Below are 20,721 nucleotides of genomic sequence, written 5' to 3' on the forward strand. Positions count from 1 at the left end.
GCCTCAAACCTGCAGTTGCATTCTTACCATCATATCCGGAGTGAACCCTTTCAGCCAGGAGGAGGCAGCAGAACTGGTCTTCAGCGTGAACCGTGTCTTGGACTTTCATCAGGTAAGGCGTCATACGGAATGGATAATACCGCAGCTCACCCTCACACTCTTTACCACCACTGAAGAAGAGAAAAGAAGATAAATTTAACCCAAGGTAGCTTGAAAAGCACGTCCTAAGTATATACAAATACTCTGTAAATTGAACAACTGGGGGCACTCTTTAACTTTTTTCTTTTAATCTAGATTTGAAAATAAAAGGAAGTGACTTAAGCTGATATGTTCTGCTTAGGGAGCAAAAATAGTTGCAGCAGAAAACTTAATTTTACATTAGGTGCTGCATGGAAAGAAAAATCAAATCAGTGTTGCACCTGGACAAATGCAATGTGTGTTTTTCATGTGTGTGTGTGTGTGTAACATTAACCTGGCAAAAAAAGTGTCCAATAACAACTTTTACGCTTGTGATGTCACAAACTAATTACAAATACCTCTCGACTGGGTTGAAAGCATAAATATAAAGTAGAAATTGGGTACGAGCAGCAGATGGCCTGATGGTGTGTGAAGCAACACAGACCCACCTGATACGACAGAAAAAGGACTTTTCCTGTAAGCAGTCAGACGTAGAGGACTCTGAAATTGGAAAAGGAATGTTTTAATTCAAAGGCAGCCTATTCCAGTCAATTGACTGGCAGGATCTGGGCAGATGTGAGGTTTGAATATTTGCATTATAAAACACTGTTTATGTGAGCGGACCTTCACATCCTGTTTGTGCAATGAATTTAAACAGAGTCAAGTTAATTTGGTTTGCTAACCAGTGTTTCCAAGAAAGTCAAAAAAAGTAGCTCCAGGTGTTTTACAAAGGATTCATTTTTATAAATAATCAATTGTAAATAATTCTTTGCCATCTGAACAAAATGAAATCTGTTTTGTCATGCTCAACTAAAAAGTACCATTATCACCAATGTGACGTAATGCACTGAACTGAAGGGTGGAGGAGACTTGTTTTTGTGGCAAATTTGAGAAAATTACATCTGATTCATCGTTTACTCTGTAATTTCACTCGATCGTCATTAAAACCAACTTCTCTACTAATGCCAGTAAGGAAAAACAAAACTATTATGTAACTCAGAAAGGAAAAGTGTGTAAAAGATGGATGGATGGAATAAAAAAAGCATTCCTTAAAGAAATGCATATCACTCTGAAGAAATTTATTGGGGTTTGCTCATATACTGATTTTAATTACACTACACATGGTATATTCTTTTAATTAGGAGAACAGTAATATCTCTTATAATGTTGTTATTTGTGGGACTTGATGTAGATTCATGGCGGAACACAGATCCAACACATAACTGAACCGTTGGTCTTCATTAGGATTGTGAGCGGGCATGACTCGAGCAGTGTTAGGGTCCATCCTGATGATGTAATAAAATAGGCGGAGTCATGTCCTGAAGTTGTTGTTATATTGAAATGTCTGAAAACGAGGCCTGAACACAGACTGAGAATTAACTGCCTTCAGCCCGAGCGCTCTGTGTGGTGTTGCATGAACTTTTTTACATTCAATATCCATGTRTTGGTACATTTTATGTTTGGCTCAATCACATAAAATGGTAAACGAACACGCTTAACAATTTCCTTTCAACTTGTTTTTAACAGAGATCTTGCACAGTCTCAGAGKATAACTTTCAGCTACTACCACACCAAATTTGATCTCAATATCTGTAAAACAGACTAGAATATAGCAATTTTTGTGTTGCGCAAGGTCAAATAGTTGCTATGGTCATCCTGAATCATGGGTTAATAGAAGAAAGTGGTCATCAAGCTATTGAATTTTGCAGAGCGATAATTAGCTTTGGTACCTGCTCCGGTGCACATGCTCCAGGATGGCAGGCGGTAAGGCGTGGTGAAGCTGTAGAACACGCTGATATCTTGCGGTATCAGAAACTCCACAAACTTGGAGTCCTGGAACACCTCTCGTTTGCAGTTGAGGATGGAGGCTGCCTGGTCGGAAATGTAGACAATCCTTCCGGTGATCAAAGACACCGCGACTGCAAATATATCCTGTTGACGACACAACATTCGAAACCATATTTGTCTTACCCAACTGCTGCACCTTAAATGATTGCTCAGTTTATTTAAAAAATACTCACGTTGTTTTTGAGTGTGTACTCAGAGGTGATGCTGTCTATCTCCTCTATGGTATAAGAAGAAACGTCCAGGCCTGATGGCTGACTGTCATTGCTCATCAGTAGCTGGTAGTACTCCTCGTTGGCTGAAAGAAGATGTGTTTGAGTTTAAGCAAAACACAACTCAAAATAAAATTTCTTACAAAATGTCACGTGATATTAAAAATAAATCTATAAGTAATAATATAAATCGAAAGACAACACACTCACACAAAATTCAAAGACATTTTTTAGAGAAGCTGCTGAAGATGCTGAAATTTAATTGTTAAAGGGGCAATATTATGTGTTTCTCAGGCATATATTTAAGTTCTATACCATAATAAAGTATCTATGTCACCTTTAGTTGTTATTAAAATGCTGTTTTTATGTTTAAATAGAAAATAAACTTATCTTCTCCTCACTTCCTCTTCTAAACGCCTTGAAATTGGTCCCTGTCTCTTTAAGAACCTCCTTCCACTTCTGTCCCACCCATTTCAACAGGTGGGGGTTGGGGGTGGGGATGGGGGTTGTGCTGTGATATGGAAGCTCAGTGTAGTTTACCTGGCATCTGAAAATACTTTCCCTCAAAGGTATTTCGAATTTGAAAAGGGCTGCACTCAGAAGTAGTGTTGGGAGCTCAGCAGACAGTTTCAGTTTCACTTTCAGTTTCACCAGTTGTTTGCTTTGTTGCTGCCGAGAGCCTGCAGGAGTCACAGGCAGGGTGCGGGGGTGGAGAGGTGTGCTCCGTGATGAGGAAGCTCGGCTTGGAGACACAGCCCAGAGGCGGAGCTGGTCCCAAAAGGCGGTTCTAGTCCCAACCTGTCATTTTTCTCCTCTGCCTGCCACCTCAGGACACTACAGGATTTCTCAAACATGCATGAATGAGTCAAAGTAAGACTCTGGGCATGTTTTTGAGGAGAGGATAACATTATAACATGATATAAAACTCGAAAAAAGTTGATTTTAAATTATATAGCACTTTAAAGCTGAAAGAAGCAAAATGCTAGCTAAATGCTAAAGGGAGCAAAAGGCTAGCTGAAAGTTAAAGGTAGGTTAAAACGTGTACCGAAGAAGATTTCAAGGTGAACAAAGTTTTTGAAGAAAGATTTCCTTTTCTGTGGTGCAGCACTGACAGAAATTTTTTTTTTTTGTATTTTAATGTGAATGTGTGTAACGGGAAGAAAAAAGATAAAAATAGACTAAAGGTAGATAATTTAAATGAACTACTCACCTTCCACCTGTTTGACGCAGCGGAGGGCGTACTTGAGGGTGTTCAGTGTGGTGGACTTGTTGTGTCTCTTGTCAGCGGGCACGTGGAGCTTCAGCTCTTTCAGAGTTTTAATCACCTCCTTCTGGTTCTTGGCTTTGGCAGACTCCTCACTACTGCAAGGCAGACATGTGAAAACGATGAGTCTCAGTTATGATGCTAAGAGAGACAAAAAGCTCTAAAAAACGCTAAATTCTGAACAATAAGGTTTTGGAAGCTGCTTTGTTGGTCCTTGTAACGGTCCGTGCACTAACCTGCAGCCGCTGGTCGAAGGGTTGTCCTGTTCTGAGCTCAGCAGACTGTAGGCGTTTGAGCTGCTCGGTGGAGATGGACTGTGGGAGTTCGAACTGTGCAGGAGAGAAATAAAAAAAAAAAAAAACAGGATGAATGAGCATCTGCAACGTTGAGTAAAATTACGTCAATTCCAGGAAAAAGGAGAGATTTGCCGCTGTGTTTCTTTTTTCCGCCAGCCTCCTTCTGAGCCTGTTTTCACAGCAGCACAATAACAAGGCACAAAATGTTCACACCTGTTTTGTCCGTAATGTTTCAAAAGCACAAACTTGTCACATGGATTTAACATGCATACAAAAGTTTCCATTGATAGAAACAAGTGTCCTCACTTCACTTTCGCACTTTGGAAGTTAAAATAAGGGCGAGTTGCTCTTTTTGATTCCCTTTGTGACAGTGAAGGAGGAAGAGTGTGTGTGAAGTTTCACGTCTCATTTAGCAACTAACTTCTAAAAGAAATCGCACCCTCAACCTGAAGTCTGTCCTAAATCCTGCCTCAGTGGGTGCGCAGCATGAGCACAGAAAAAAGCAGGAGTGAGAGGCCAAAACCCAACTGGGGGCCRAAGCAGCTACAGTTTTCTACTTTCACTCATGGTGCTCAGATTTTAAAACCATATTTACAGTTTTTTTTAAACAGTTTTCTTCCAATTTGACTTCAACTACACTACAGTTCAGACAATTAAAAAAGCAATTGACAATCCTCATTGCTGTCCTATTTAAGCATACTTCCTGGAGTACTTAAATACAAACTGCATTCTTCCTCAAACTCTTTGTGTTTAGATATTATTATAACATTAAGATAGCAAACAGTATTTCTACATTTACAGAATAACTTCTGTCTGTTTTGGAAAAGGCCATAATGCAGACCCAAAGGTTTACAGAGTTGTGAAACATTGCCGTTTTCTGTGTCGGTTCAGTGAGCGCAGGAGTGTGTGCCTGATCTAAGGTATTTCCCGGAACCTTGGCACTGCACTGAAACACTACAATCATTAGCCTTCAATAACACTGACTCACTTTAACGCAGCTTAATGTGTGTAACAGGCTTACGGYGTCTAAATAAAACAGCTCATGTGGGGGCTCTCAGAAACCCCGCAGGTGGTTTTAGACTGGATCAGTTTATCAGCACTTGACATTGTAGTGAAGAGGTCTGTCCTAAATAAAAACAAGGTCTGTCAGAAGTTTGTCATTTTAAAATTCTCCGCCTGAAGGCCACACAGCGCCTCTTCTTGTTTACATACTGTAGATTGTTAGCCAACAGGCTTAATGAAAGTCTATTAACAGCTGTCTGATTAACTGACTCACCTACGTTACAACTCAAGCTGCTATAATTATCCTCATTACCTGCTAAGAATAGACAACGTGTTTACAAATAGCCTCTACAAGCCCAGGTTTAGGATCTAAATCTGCTGAAAATAGGTTTGAGTCCTGCAGAAGGCAACAGCTGGTTTTAGACAGTCTGAACATGTATTAGTTCWGAGAAAGCTCATTCAAACTGCAGCAGGGAGTCTGTGAGTCGTGGAAACATGTTACATAAAAAGGGAGAGGAAGTTTAACTTGTTTTATTTAGCCTTTACATTTATAAAGTGCACAGTGTGTGGCTAAATTTACCACCTTTTTTTTTATCTTTGGACTTTAATCAGCAGCACTGATTCATCAAACTACACGACCCATTTCAATCAAAGCTGCAGGTCMATGAGATAAAAAGCTGCAGTGTAATGTTTCCAGTTCAAACTGCTCCAGTTTTAGATGTGATGTTACATTTGTCTTTTAAACTGTTTTCATATTATTTTATCAGCATTTTGATTTCATTTTACCACCTAATTTCACAAACCCTCCTGAATCTGTTACTCCTTTAGCAAAACGCTGCAAGAATGTGGACGTCATTTCCAAACAAGTGCACAGTAATTATGATTTGGTATTATTTTAWCTCTTTGAAAGTGAAAACAGTGACCTGAGTAAAATACTGGCTAAACCACATCTTATCTGGAAAATGTGTTTGCCTTTACCGCTCATCTTTTTTTTTTTTCAGTTTGACTCGCGCAGCAGAGAAAGCAAGAGCTGTAACTGCTCTGAAAATGTGCCCCACACCCTTTGTGTAGGTGGCGACAGCAGGATGTCAGACAGCTGAGAATATAGGGACAGCTGCTTTCAAACACACTTTTCCTGTTTCTTTTAAGAAGTTTCAAAATATGCTTAAAATGAATCTAGAGTTCTGCTTTCTCTCAAGTTTCTCAGCTCATTAAGCTCATTAGCCATTTTGTGTTGGATATATGCTCAGAACATATGATGGGATGACTCCCAGTTAATACAATACCAAACTTTAGTTCAATATTTGGAAAATCAATGGAATTATAATTAATTTAATGTTTTTTTTTTTGGGGTCAGTTGCTTCTGGCAGCCATCTTGAATGGGGCTGACTTCAAAAGTTATTCTGCTGTAAACATCCACTGATTATTTTCTGCAAGTTTCATGAAAACTAAATCAAAAAATATTTATGTAATGTTTTGTAAAAGATATACATTGTTCAAAAAAAAACACAGCTTCAAATCAGGTGGAACAAGCTGTGACCTGCATTAAGAGAGGGMTAACAAGAGAAGCTAAAACAGTTCTTTAAGTAAAGCATTTCCTGTCATGAATAAAAGTCCAWTAGAACCGAGGGTTAACTGAGGGCAATGGGCAAAGGGAGGTGTAATAAAACGTCATCCTGCCAGCAGATAAGGAAACTAATGATGGATACTAATCAAACAGGAAGGAGGAGTGGTTTTGAAAAGAAAAGATCTGGATTTAAAGGCTCGAGTGAAGCAAGCGAGGCATGGCTGGCAGGGAGTGGACGGACGTCAAAGCCTGCGACTGGGTTGCTCCACCCCGAGATAAACAGGCATAAACATTACATCTTCATGGTAACAGGAGGATGGAAACCATGACACAACCCAGTTGGTATCCTGGTGAAGCCAGCTTCCAGCCTCCTACATGACATCAATTCAGTGTTTTACTGTTGTTGTTTTTTCAGTCTGCTCCGTCGTCTCCGGGGCAAGCTGCACAGCGTGTGTGCCTATTTATAACCAAAAACAAGGAGTCTGAAAACCGCTGACTCATCAAATTCCTTTGACTACGAGGAACAAATAATCTGGTTGAAGGTCGCTCCACATTTGAGAATCCTAACATCCACAATGAAATTATCTCTTAAAGAAATGCTTAAATTTGTTATTTCATGGTTTGAAAAACAACCTGTGTGTGTTGGTGCTGAGCCACTTTCAGCCCAACCACAGCCGATGAAAGAGAGAACATGAAAGTGCAACAATAAATCTGACAACATATCTGATTATTTTTCACGTTGCAGACGTTTTCATTATCAAGATGAAAATACAAAACATGATTGCGTGCTAGATTCTGTCCGCCAAAAACAGCCACCAGCTGCTCCCTGCAGAGACCAGACCTGACAGCAGTGTGTGCTGGCATCAGATCTACAGTCGATTATTGAGGGTTTTTCAGACCATAAACCAAGAGAAGCTCAATAATTTTCTTAAAGTTGATTTGTAATATTTGTGTTGACAGAAGATGTCTGATGGGCGGCTTTAGTTTTGCTGGCATTTATATAAAATGTTCAGCTGTCATTTAAAGCAGTGACATTTTACAATCACTTGTTCACTGTTTGAATTTGCATGGGGACACTTATGGCGGGAAAAAATAATTAAAGCAGGTTAATTATTTATTTCAAAAGGAACAAGAGCTTGTTGTCATCATCATTAAAGCTTTGGCTAGCTAACCCATCTGCTGACATTAGTCAGCACTGAGAAAGATCCGGTCCTCATAGCTGCATTTATTATGACCTAAAAACAGTTAAATAAAAATAAACAGGACAGAATTATCCATTTTACCCAGTCTGTATGAAAATACTGGCATCAGTTATGAAAGGAAATGAAAGAAAGCGTGACCAACAGAACCTTCAGTGATTTTAATGAGGTCTGACTCTAATTTGGAAACCATGTCTGCTGCTGTGTGGCTTTAATGCCGTTACTTTTTCTGTTGACCCGCTGGCAGATGTCTACGCCACWGATGCTGCATCAAAGTCATTGCTCGGGATATTAGAGGTAAATGAGTGAAGGAAGATAAATCAGAACATTTAATTATCTCAAACTGCCAAAAGGTAAAATTGGACGACTGTGTTTCTGTGTCTTTGCTTGTCTGTCTCTTATTGAAATATCKCATGAACTTGTAGAAAATAATAATGCACTGTTCTGAATAAAACAGAWCCCACTGGATTTCCAAGATGGCAGTAACTTCACAACTTTTCATTATAAGATAATCTCTAAAAGTCAGACATAAAAGGCAATAGATGATATGAATTTCTTGAAAGAACACTTGGCCTTAGCTTAGGAGAGCTCTGAGAAGGTTTGGTTCAGGAYTGAAAGTTTTGCAAGAGTTTTCCTTTCCTAAGGCCCACCAACCCAAGGACACTGAGAACACAGGATTGCATCAATTTGAAGATTTGATGTCAAGCTCCTGCTACTTAAACTGGACATTTCTCCCATTTAAAACTTTTATATGCCAATATACTTGATTTGTTAAATGGATTRTAATAAACTACATTATAATTAGACAAAACTGGTTTGATAGTATTTACTTTCCATCAAATGTCCTTACATTATTTTTGTTTTACCTAAATTTAAATTTATTTAAATAAATTAATTTGTATTTAAGTATTTTTTTAAAAACTCAGAGTGTTCTGCCCAAAAACAGGTGGTTTTGGGGAAAAAAAGTGTCAAGAACTCAGTTATGCTGGAGAAAAGGTTTCATCATTCCCACAGTCATCACATACCTTTTATTGCTCCCTGAGGATTCCAACAGCGCTGAGTCCTTGCTGTGTCCATTGGAGCTGCCCACTGACTCATGCCCGCGACTCTCATTGCCATGGCTTTCATTTCCATGCGATTCGGTCCCGCTCCCACTGGACCCGCTGCTCTTCATCTCCACGTCCTCCTCGGGGACCAGGCGAGAGCGTGTGTTCTTGCGGAYGTTGCGCAGCGAGACGGCGGGATCCTGACCGCTGCTGTCGCTGCCCTCTGAAGGCAGGCCCAGGTCAGGCCCACCTTGGCTGTAGCCTCCCACCCAGCGCAGCTGCGCCATGGAGAGGCAGCCGGAGGCACCACTTGAGATGGAGCTGCTTGAAGCGGATGCTCTGCAGGCTGCATCCTGCTCCGTCTGCACGGGGAAGCAATAGGGGTTGGAGTTTGAATCCTTGGACATCAGGAGGAGAGTTATCCTGGACTTGCTCCAAGTGAGTTACAAGGAAACGGGACAATCACCCCATTTTCACAGGTGTGACAGCGGAATGAAGGGACGAAGACTAATCTGTGGACAGAAGAGGATAATATATGTTAGTAATAAGTCATCTTTTTATGTATTTTTGAAAAAATCTAACTATACATTTTTATTTTATATGGAATGTTTGTTTCACATGTTTCTCTGCCCGAAACATGTGAAACCATCTGTCACTTTAATACATCTGTGTACTTTATTTACCAATGACACCTTAATCTATTCATCACCTATTCTTATATCATCTAATCCAGGTCTATTCAACTAAACTGGTTCGGGGGCCACAGTTACTGCAGGTCAACAGCTCAGGGGCCGGACATCCAGGAATTAAAGTTATTATGTAAATAAACCAAGTATTACAAAGATCTGTTACCTTAATAGTTTATTTTGCTGCATTTAATCATGATTACAACATACATAACCCAATAAAAGTAGTGATAAATAAACAATTTCAAAATCAAAAAGAACATGTTATACCCRTTTGACACAAATATTATTTTGACATCTCTGATTTGCCAAAAATTTTAACTAATTTTATTTTGACTTTCAGAGTTTTATCTTCAACTGCTTGTCATTTTAACTGTCTTTGGTGTGCATAGAAATGGTTTTTACCAGCTTGTAGCCACGATTCTGACGGTTCTGTAGACACCAAACATGTGGATGTCGAACTAAAAGAACTTAAAGTTATTAAAGTAGAAAACTGGGGTTTTGAGCTTAAGAGATGAATGAAMCAATTGGCAGGCCAAACTTTGGTCACTCGTGGGCCGGATGTGGCCCGCGGGCCGCCAGTTGAATAGCCCTGATCTAATAATATCTGATGGGACCTCTGCATCAGCCATACTGTTTTTATTTTTAGAGTATATCACTGTTTTCATTTTCTATTTACACTGTATAGATGCCAAAGTATGCTTATTGTTGTGTTTATACTTATTTTTTCCCAGTGTGCTCAAATGTTTTTTTCCTTTTGTTTTTTCTCAAATGCTTACTTGAACGGTTGCAGCTGTAATAATTGCAATTTCCCCCCGGGAATCAATAAAGTATTCTGATTCTGATTCCAGTGGTTTGAAATGGCACAGCTCTTTTGTGGACAGGTTCGTTAGGAAACTAAAAGTCTGATCAGGACAAGTCTGATTTGACATGGGATCAAACTAAAGAACAAAAACCAAATATTTGCTTTTCAAGTGTTCAGTCATAATGTATTCATTCAACACAAGAAACACTAGCAAGGTTTTTAAACTAAATGACATTTATATATTTTTATAGACCAACACTCGTGCATAGACACGACATGGAAGAAAAAAAAAGCTGCATCAGTTCTTAAAAAAATCACTTGTCCCTTTAGTCTGGTTTCATATCAGAGCACATCGAAGGGTTCGACTCCTGACCTCTGAGGACCCCTGTAGGTGTCTCTGACATTCTGTAAAAAGCCTGTGATGCCCTTCAAAGAGCAGCGGGTCTGTCCCCTTTGACCATTTCAAAGGATTGCTTTCACTGATGAACTCAAAGAAACTAGATAAGATTTATTTGACCTCCATTAAACGTTGCTAGCAAACAGCATGGATTGTTGTCCTGTTACATGTGGCCTCAAATGAACTTGTAAATCTGCAAATCAAGGTTTCAGGCAGAATATAGTTCAATGTGAGATTTCCAAACAGTATCAACTTGAAATGGTTCCACTAACACAGGGGTCTGCAACCTTTATGATCAAAAGAGCCATTTTTGCTCCTYGTCTCACTAATAAAATGTGTTCGGAGCCGCGAAACAAGCTACAACTGAGAATATCAACTGCTGGTCCGTGGGCCTTTTTCAAGGTCTTTTCGGGAACCTTTATGGTCATTGGAGGTGACACTTTAAAACTAAAAAAATATTATTATTATTTTTATTATTATACACATCAGGACAAATATAAAGACCAAATTCATGCAAACAAGAAAAATAATGTATATTTGTACAGAATTTCATAAAAACTAGTACAACTGAATTATTCAGGCATATTTTTTTTCTAATTCTTCTTCTTATTATGTAGTCTTCATATTATTTAAAGGTAATTCTGATGGATTTGAGAGAAAGATCATAAAAATGAATTGGAATATTTAAGTAAACAACAAGCTAAGACGAGCTAACATATTTTACTTTTATATTAGTTTTGATCACATATTTGCATACAAACTGATTTCTGTTGTGGGTATAACCACAACAAAAAAAATGCTGTTATGTTTGGTCACATTTTCAAAGAGCCACTGCAGAGGACCAAAGAGCCACATGCGGCCCCAGAGCCACAGGTTGCAGACCCCTGCGCTAACAGAAAGTGACGCATTCTTCTTATTTGAAGCACCAACACTGGTGTGTTTTGAATAAACAAAAAGAAAACCAGAAGGCAATCATGACCAAATAAAAATAAATACTTTGTCAATGAACCAGGAGCAAGAGCTTTTAGATTTAACAAGTTACAATCTAACTGAAAACAACCACCCTGGAACATGTCCTGTTCAGGGTTAATTAGATGTGCAAACCCTAATGAAAAAGAAGAAAGCACTGGTTTGTTTTACAAATATTTGCTATCATCCTGGTTATAACAAAATTTTGTAACCAGCCGCAGACGTGCAGTAAAGCAGGTGAGTTCAGTTGCAAATTACATTTAAACTTCCATCATCATGATCAGAATTAATTCGGAGTAAAACTCAAATACGTGATCATTCTCACAACCACGTCTCAGGGCAACACGTGAAAAGACACAAGCGTGTGTATTTAGCGTCCTACCTGACTGCTTCCCAAGCTGAAAAGGTGAAAAGGCCTGCGTTACACCTTCAGCTCATCGCTGTAATGGAACAAGTGAAGTTTCTCGATTCACTGAGCTTAACGGGGATGAGTGTTTCGTTTCACCGAGTTTCTTTTAGGCTTCGAGCCCGAACATGTTGAAGGTCTTTTATGCAACCTCTCTCGTGCGTCACTCATGGTTGTTGTTTGAAGATGTGTTGCAGATGTCGTGACAACTAACCTTGGCACTTAGTGAAGTATGTGTGGATGTAAAAAAAAAAAAAAAGGAGCCAAAAAATAAATAAATAATTAAATAAATAACTAATAAATTGTGTTTTATGTTGTCTCTAATTCTAACTTGAAAAAAGTGGTAATTCAACAGCACCAAAACAAATAAATCAGTATTTAACAGATTTTTTTCATCTTATCAGATGACAGACAGACATTTTCACCCGTCCTCTTATCACTGGCCTTAAAAAGAGACTTCATTTGAAAGTCAGCACTGCCAAGTAAACTGGGTCAGTGTGCAGTCTGAGCGAATGATCAGTGAGAGACAATCAGAGGTTGCAGTTTGGAAACTAAACAGGAAGAAAAAAGTTTATTGATGACTCATCTCTTGCACAGCACTTAGCTCTTTATGAGACACAGGTCCACCATGTAACCTTCTGATTGTACAGAGGGACCATTCTGCACAGAAAGTGCTGCACAGGGATTTTATTAAGAAGACCTGTTTTTTTTTAGTGAAAAGTGCAGCTGAAGCAACTAATGCCTAAGTCTGGTCCAGAGGTTAGGAGCTGAATGAACGAATATAGTTTTTGTCATCATCACACAACAATATCAAACAAACTACATCAAAAACATCTGAGCAACATGAAGCTGTTGGGCTGAAATCAGAGTCTTGATGACCCACAAAAAAAAAAAAAACTTTTAAGTCTGTGGGTTAAAGACCTGCTGGAGGGCAGCCGCTTGGCCAGGATGGGAGGGGTCGGAGGAGATTTTCTCCGCCCTGCTGAGGCAGCTGTCTGACAATGTGTCCAACTGCAGTCCAAGAGTTTGCACTAGTTAAACAACGTGCCAGACTTTCACCTCGTTTGCTCTCGCAGCCACTGCAAATTTGCTGACTCAGCACCAGGAAACAGAAAGAGRTGGACGGCAAAGCTGCAAGGGATGTCTGCACATCAATATATATTATAAATTCTGTATGTAACCAGATATTTGCACGTTCAGCAGTTTAAACAATGTGACAATGGTGAAGGCACCAAGACACACAATTTTAACAATATCATCTGGTTTATGTGTTTCAAGCAATACCTTCTACATAATAAGCCAACGAAGGAGTGCATGTTTTTTATGAGGACTTTGACTACCTGCATGTTAAATACTTGTTTAATAYCAATAAAATAGTTCAAACACACAAATGATGAAATGTTTGTTTGGAGAAATTAAAACTTAATCAGAATAGTAACAATYGCTATATAATGGGTCTGTAAGTTATTTAATTATAGAAAGAAGGTCTGAAACGGCTCTTTTTACCAAATATTGATCGTTCCCTAACTGTCTTCAACTGTCCGGTGAGACCCTTTAGGCGTCCAACGCACCTCTGCACCGAGGGTTTCTGAGGTCAATTCATTTGACTTCTTCTCTGTCAATAAATCCATCCCACTCAGCTGAGCAGATGCACAAAAAGAAAGCAGAGGMGGCAATAACCTGGATTTTCTATGTCTCTGTGGGAAACTGCCTTTCAGTCATCTAAATCACATTAACGAGGGATCTTACTTTCTAATCTTCTCTCAGATTTAAGGTTTCTGTATTGTCCCTTCACAGCGGTGAAACTCTGAAGGATGGGGCACGGCTCARTACTGGTTCCTGATCAAAGCACACAGGGTCTGGCAACCAGTCGGAAAAGCAATTGCACATGTCCCAGAGGCAAAAAACACAGAGAAAAGTGTCTAACAAGGTGAGAAAGATAACACAGTTAAAAGGTTCTAAATTGCTATTTGTGCTCACTTTAATGCAATCAAGGTGCTAATGAGAACACCGCTGACGTTCTGCTTACGTATCAGAATCGTTACGGGCTTGGATGAAAAATCGATTCAAACAAATCACGTTATYGCTAAGTGGTGCCGGACTACATTAAGGCACAGCCTACGTTGTCATCAAGGTAGCGAGGTAAAACAGCAACAGTTTTATAAACAGCTGAATAAAGAGGCCTGTTAAACAATTTGTAATAAATGTTCTGGTTTTAACCCTTGTTATGGAAAAAAAAATTGATGTTCCTTTTCTATTCAGCCAGGATTCGAAGTAAAAAGATACTTCTTCTATGAACATTACTTCATAAGCGACCTCAAACACATACAGTACAGTATACTATAAAAATAGAAGTTGATAACATTTTACCAACCTGCAACAAATAATCTCCTGTGGTTTTGAAAAGAAATGCAATATATTTTAAACTTTTGTGAAGGACTGTGTATTGGGGTCATATATTGCGATTTTGTAAGCAAGGCAATGTATTGCCATTTTTTCTCCAAAGGATTCAAATAATTAAAAAAAACTCAGTTTGAAGAGTACACAATGCATTACAAGAAAAAAAAATCAGATTAAATTAAGTGTACTTTTGTGAAATGAGAAAAACACAGAACAGTGAGAACTGTTCTTCTTAACATCCATCCATAAAGTCTTACTTAAAAATCAATAATACTTTTGAGAATATAGTACCAGAATTTTAAATATTGCAATATTTCAGTTATCAATACGTTCTTACACGGTCTCCTATTGTTTTATAATGATCAGCTGTACAGTGTCTCCATGTGTCAGCGTGGTTAAAATGTTAAAATGTCAAATTCTTTAGGGAAACAAGAGGTGTTCATTTCATTTTATTTTATTATGTAGTTTTTTTTTATTTTTTTGACTGTCCAGGCAGGAACCTTCCCATAAAGTAGCAAGAGTCCTACAGTTATGACTTTAAAAGCTGTGCAGTGGCTGCTTTGATCTGTCAACATTTTATTAAACATGATGCTTGAATCTTATGTTTACAAACACAGTTTGAACATGTTCATACAAACGTGGTGGTTTGCAGGAGAGCGTTAACATCATCTTTTACTTGACATTTCTCTGATTAGGTAATGGAAATCTTCCTGTGAGCTCTCAGGCAGCTGTGGGTGGGGAACCATCAACATTAAGATGAACAGATCTAAGTGTGTTATCCCCAGCCAGCCCTGACGTGCGTCACACATGTTTTCTCCTCCCTCTCCRGTCACAAAGGCCACACTTCATTTGGCCACATCAGCCCACTGCTTCTTAAACACAAGAAATTCATTTAGCTCCGTGCTTTAGTGCCAGAACCTGAAAGTAAGTGCTTGCACATATACAACAGATGTTTTATTACGTCATCCCTGCCTTTTTCGTTTTATGAGCTAAATCCAGCGGTTCTGTTTTAATGTTTTATTGAACGGTTTGAATGAATGAATGGGTTGATTCTGTAACTCCAGGAGTTGGCATGCGGCGTGCTGCAGCAGCAGACTTTATGTAAGGGGGTTACGCTGGAGTTTTCATGTGACGCTGACACAAGAGAAGCACGCGCCGTGCTCCGAAATTCACTCTGACATCACCGTCCAGGTCGCAACGTAACCGCAGCGCGAGGACCGTCCGCAGCCCTCCTCGTGCCAAGTTTCCACGCAGCGCCTGGCATAAAGTCCATCCAACAACATCCCCACGGTTTGTTAACCTGGCTTCATTTTACCCGGTTTGAAATGCCTTTACATCYCTAACACGCGAGTAAAACTTCACGTACCTCACACAACGACGTCAGTCCGGCCACTTCCGGTGAAGTAAAAAAAAAAAATCCCTCTTTTGATGAACTCCTCAGCCGGTGCAATGGTCCAGCGCTGCTCTGACAAACTCCTGCCCCAAGTCTCCACACTACAGTCTTCAACGCAAGCAATGACCTCATAACGAGCCCCCTCCGTAAACACCTCCCACCGCTGAGCAACGATTGGTTGATACAGACGTCAGTCTTTACCTCACAGAAACTCGAACCAATCAACGTTAAGATGGTGGTTAAAGGCGTGGCTTGTTGCTGCCGCACCGCATTGTGATTGGTCGTTGCCGCTGTCAGTCGTTTTATGTAAGGCTGGCACATGGAAACCCACGGCTGCTGCGGGAGGGAGCAAATCGCTACGACGGGGATGCCGGTGAATGAAGCGGTGGCAGCGGTTGGCTCAGAGAAGCTCAGAGCTGCCCGGCTGTTATCTAAAAGGTTATACAAGTGTCTGTGTGGCAATGTGGACGAACTGTTTGTGCGCAGTCATGGGCGTAAACGTAAAAAAATAAAAATAAAAGCTGCTCTGCAGATGTGATAGAAAGACTCGACGTCTATAGGCAGACACTGTTATCTAATTTATAGTCATCCTTACATAAAAAAGCTATCACCTCAGTGATATGCTCTACACTGTCTGTGCTTTTATATTACTCACAGACAGCTGCTGTGCAGAAATATTATGACCTCGAGGTCCTCGTGTGTAAAGCGAGAAAGCTTTGTTTTCTGCAGGAAGGTCGTTCAAAAACAGCAACAATGGAGAATRTTGGGATCAAGGTCCTGCAGGTCCCACAGTTCTTCAGACATGAGCAATTTCATATAAGTACTTATTTATTTTTCTCATTTGCCTCTAATCCTTCAACAGAGTTTTGTACCATTGTGCTCCCCCACACACAAAAAAATAAAAAAAAGGAAAAAGAAAGTTTTATAGGCATAGGTGTAACTAAAATCTTGAAACCTGTAGCCACAATTGTTTTATAAAATTTTAATCTGTCTTTTTTAGTGGGGTAAGAATCACTTCTTCGGTCTAATCTCCATATCTCTTCATTATCACACTTTGTTGTCAGTCAGTCAGTCAGTCAGTGTAGCTACTTGTCACTGACCTTTGACTTCTAAACCAGTGAAGCAGAAAGAGCTGAATTCCTCTAACCAATGAAACCGTGTTCTGTCAACAAAAACCATAAAGACTAAATACCAGTGACTGATAAATTTACAAAAGTAGTTTGGCGTCATCTGCTAAGTTTAACTTATTTACGAATGTTTTTAAAACTGCAAATATTTTTCTCTTTTTTCTCAACCAAAGGTAAAAAAACAAAACAAAAAACACTTCTTTTAAAAGTCCTTTTAAAACATCTGGAATGATTTGGATGAAGACCACTTTAGAACTCGCAAGAATGKTTGATTTGAAAAATACAAAAGGAGTTGCTCAAAACCTTTTTGGGCACAAGTGATTCTAAAATCAGTCAAAATGTAGAAAATGCAATTCATGTGTGGAGCTAAAAACGTCTAAATCAAATTAAAAAGATATTTACTAAGAACTGGAGCTTTTTTTAAACTTAAGCAACTGTCAAAGAAAAAGAAAGGTTGGAAAGGTTCACACACCAAACAGGAATCTATCTTCTAAGAACTGATTTTGACATTGAAATGTTTTTATTTAACAGATTTACAGATTCAAATTGAATAATAAAAAATATTAATTTAAAAAAAAAACACTCGGTTACATTATATTGTTGTTGTTATTTTGACCAATCCAGTTAAAAAGTGAGTTTATTCATTTATGTCTGAGGCCAATTTATGTATTAAAATCAAAATGGCATAAAAGGAGAAATACTTAATGAATCAAGAGAAATAAATACATACTTTTAGAATAAAGCCATGACTTTTGCAATATTGCCTCCTCTCCTCAAAAGAAAAGCCCACATCAAGTCTATTTAAAAACCTTCACACAAACTAAATAAACAAATAAGATTTCTTTCCAATGCTGGCGGAAAGATGCWGAACGTTTTCAGTGACGCAGGGGTCACGGAACAAGGATGAATAACACACGAGCAAAGCTGGCTATGGCTGCCAAACATGGTGAAACCTCATGATTCAGCGGAAGAATWGCCTATTTTGGTGTCTGAAAGTTGAAGTGCGAGAGTGACGCAAAAAAAAGGTGTGGGTGGGCTGTATGGTCAGGGCTGCTATCAAGTTCTCCTTTTGGAAGAGAAGGGCATCCCTGTGGAGGTGGAGTGAGACAGAAACCATCTCTGATCATCAGGAGCACGAGTGATGCTTGATTTGATTTGATTTGATTTATTGATTTAACAGGAAAAGATTAAAATCAAGCCTGACTCAGCATAATTGCTGTTTTACAGCAGGTTCCTGTTCTGCAGCACATAAAACACAGAATTACAGCATCACAATCACATCATTATTATTACATCATAGACACAAAGACAAACAAGCATACCAAATTTCAGGAAGGCAGCATTTGCAAAATAGGACGTCTAAATATGAGCACAACAWAAAGTGTCCAGCAGATGGCAGACAAGATTCTTCTTAAAGGGCTGTAGTTTTGAAATGRACTTTATGTTTTGAGGAATGTCACTCCATGCTTTAGTATAAACATAGAAGAAAGACCTCTGGCCGTAACAGTTTTTAAAAGTTGTTAATATCAGTTGTCCTTTTGTAACAGATCTAGTGGAACAGATCGCTGAAAGAAAACACTGAGACTATTAAGATCAGAGAGATTTACTAACAATTATCACAGTATAGATTAAACGTGCAGCAAGAATAATGATTCTTATAAAATGCAATTAAAACCTTTCATTTTTCGGCTTTTAAAGTGATAAAAGAGGCAAAAATGTGTAGACAATTCTAAAAAATACAACAAAAACAAAAAACAAAAAGAAAAAACAAAAGCCGAAACCTGGTTTAAAGATAAATCAGCCACTGTGTGCTGAGATCTGTGTTGGTGGTCCATAAATAACTTACTGAGTTGGTGTGTGGGCATTTGGGGTGGGGGGGGGCTGACTTTACATGCCCACACAATAAAACATGCTGCAGCTTCGTTTCCAACTCTGACCTGAAGTGGTTTTATTTTTTTTTATTGTTTGAACAAAAGGAGGAAGAGGAGGATGAAGTGGGATTGAGTTAGCTTCAGGTGCATTCTGGGATGTGATGCCAGATTATTTCCCAAGTATAAAAACTATTATTAGGTGCAAAAGTTATGTTTTATTTTAAAGTAATGACAGTGTCCAACAGATGTTTTGAACTGCACATTCAAAGACTAAATTATTTAAATAATTCCAAGAGAAAAAATCCAATTGGCATGGCTCCAATGCTGAAAAACATCTAGCTGTAAAACAAAACTTATGAAATTAATATGAGGATTTTCACAAAAAACTGCAGATGTTGTCATCTCAGCTGCATAACTTGCAATTTATTTTGAATAAATGCACTCTAGGAGTAAATTACTCTGATCAGGATGTATCGTAAATTGATAGATATTTTTAAACTTTATCATTTTTTATATTTGATCCTATTGCATTAATCAATTAATTGTATTAAATGTGTCTTTCTTGCTGCCATAATTTTCATCTCTGCAGCTTTGAGCTGCTCTAACTGATAAGAAGCAACCTTGTGATTGGTCAAGATGTTTTTCTCTGTGCTCTGTTTGTAATAAATTGTTCAGTTTTCCCCAGCCAAGGTCAGAACTTTCTGCTGAGACCTGTCTTAAGCATCCTCAGAAACTTCTCACTCTTTGCAAAGAGAAAACTGTTTTAAACTGAATACTTATGTCTGTGTCTGGTTCATTTCCTTTTAAGGGGTATTTTAATGTCCATCTGACATAAATATTCTGAGGAAGATGAACTTTGTTAGCTGAAAAGCTATGTGCCGTAMAACGTGTCCCAGATTTGTCACCTCACAACCCTTAGAAAGCTACATAAAAAGGTAGCTACGTATCTGCACAGATACCTGTTGGTTACTAGAACTTTAACTAAATCTACATTTTCAGACACCTAAATCAAGATTTTCTATTTTTCCTTTAGTTTTCTCCTGTTAATCTGGCCTTTTCTGACACAAAAGTTGTACACTTCTTTGTTACGCATCTTTATTCAAAACCATAAATACTTTTAGATTTTTTTATTATTGACAGTTCTTCCTCCTTGTTTGCAACTCTCCATCTTATTGTCGATGAGTCAGTCTGTACCTCCACAGAGTGGGAGGAAAAGTCTTCAATCAACACCCACAGCTGCAGAGATAGACGAGAAAATGTTGGATTCAAAAAAGCATCAAAAGATTTTTGCTGCACGAGTACAAGATGCTGTTGTACGTCCTCTCGTGCAGACTCGCCTTCGTCTGCTTTACGGATTGTGGGAGAGGTGTAGGCCGGTCTCAACACACACACGCACCACAGAAACGAAGAATTCAGRCGCAAATGTGACGTAAGCCACAGATGGACGTGTCTGTTGGTGATCAGAAGGTGCGTTTCAGCGTTGACACAATCTGGGTGCCAGTGAGGAAATTGCATCAGCCAGGTTATCTCTCACACTGAACTCTGTGTGAAGACATAGAAGCTGAAATGTCTGCTGAAACAGCAATGAAAAAGTTTGGAAATCACAGCATCATGATGGTTTCTCCTCATTAAGGCCTGCAGTGACTTTTGAACCCAATAACTTGGAGCTTTTTGAGAGAAAAGACCCAGAAATGTTCAAGTAGCAGCAATAAAAGTGCTGTTTCTATTACCTTCTTCAGTCCTTTAGCCCTTAGGACACACCACCAATAAATGATGATTCTGCCTCTAACTGTGAACAGTTTCCTCTTATAGTACTTAGAGCTGGATTTGCCTCCATCTGTGAACACACTCCTACAGTTTGTCAGCGAGGTGTAGGCTGGTGACAATGCACGCAAATGAAAAAGGTTTAATTTGGGCACAAACGTGACGTAGGCCACAGATGGAAGTGTAATCTGACGATGCATTTTGGGTAAAACGGGTGCGTCGATGTAAAACAAGGCTGATCCAGTCTGAAAGGCTCATTTCTTGCAGCTCGATGTCTATTCAGTGGAGTTTGTAT

General features: G+C 39.0%; 1 protein-coding gene across 4 annotated transcripts in view; it reads right to left on the reverse strand.

Annotated features, from left to right (window-relative positions):
• The window catches only part of per2 (period circadian clock 2), a 28,446-nt gene extending 12,668 nt beyond the window's left edge, over window positions 1-15,778 (reverse strand). For all 4 annotated transcript variants that reach the window (XM_014031126.1, XM_014031140.1, XM_014031135.1 and 1 more), the window contains exons 1-8: window positions 15,638-15,778; window positions 8,588-9,120; window positions 3,735-3,827; window positions 3,445-3,596; window positions 2,199-2,320; window positions 1,908-2,109; window positions 627-678; window positions 28-170 (exon numbers count right to left, since the gene is read on the reverse strand). In XM_014031126.1, coding sequence (XP_013886580.1) covers window positions 28-170; window positions 627-678; window positions 1,908-2,109; window positions 2,199-2,320; window positions 3,445-3,596; window positions 3,735-3,827; window positions 8,588-9,015 — 1,192 coding nt within the window. In that variant the 5' untranslated portion in view covers window positions 9,016-9,120; window positions 15,638-15,778. The remainder of the gene's footprint in view (window positions 1-27; window positions 171-626; window positions 679-1,907; window positions 2,110-2,198; window positions 2,321-3,444; window positions 3,597-3,734; window positions 3,828-8,587; window positions 9,121-15,637) is intronic.
• Between the last annotated feature and the right edge of the window lie 4,943 nt (window positions 15,779-20,721).

This window comes from Austrofundulus limnaeus, unplaced genomic scaffold (assembly GCF_001266775.1).
Source record: "Austrofundulus limnaeus strain Quisiro unplaced genomic scaffold, Austrofundulus_limnaeus-1.0 Scaffold6, whole genome shotgun sequence".
NCBI lineage: Eukaryota > Metazoa > Chordata > Actinopteri > Cyprinodontiformes > Rivulidae > Austrofundulus > Austrofundulus limnaeus.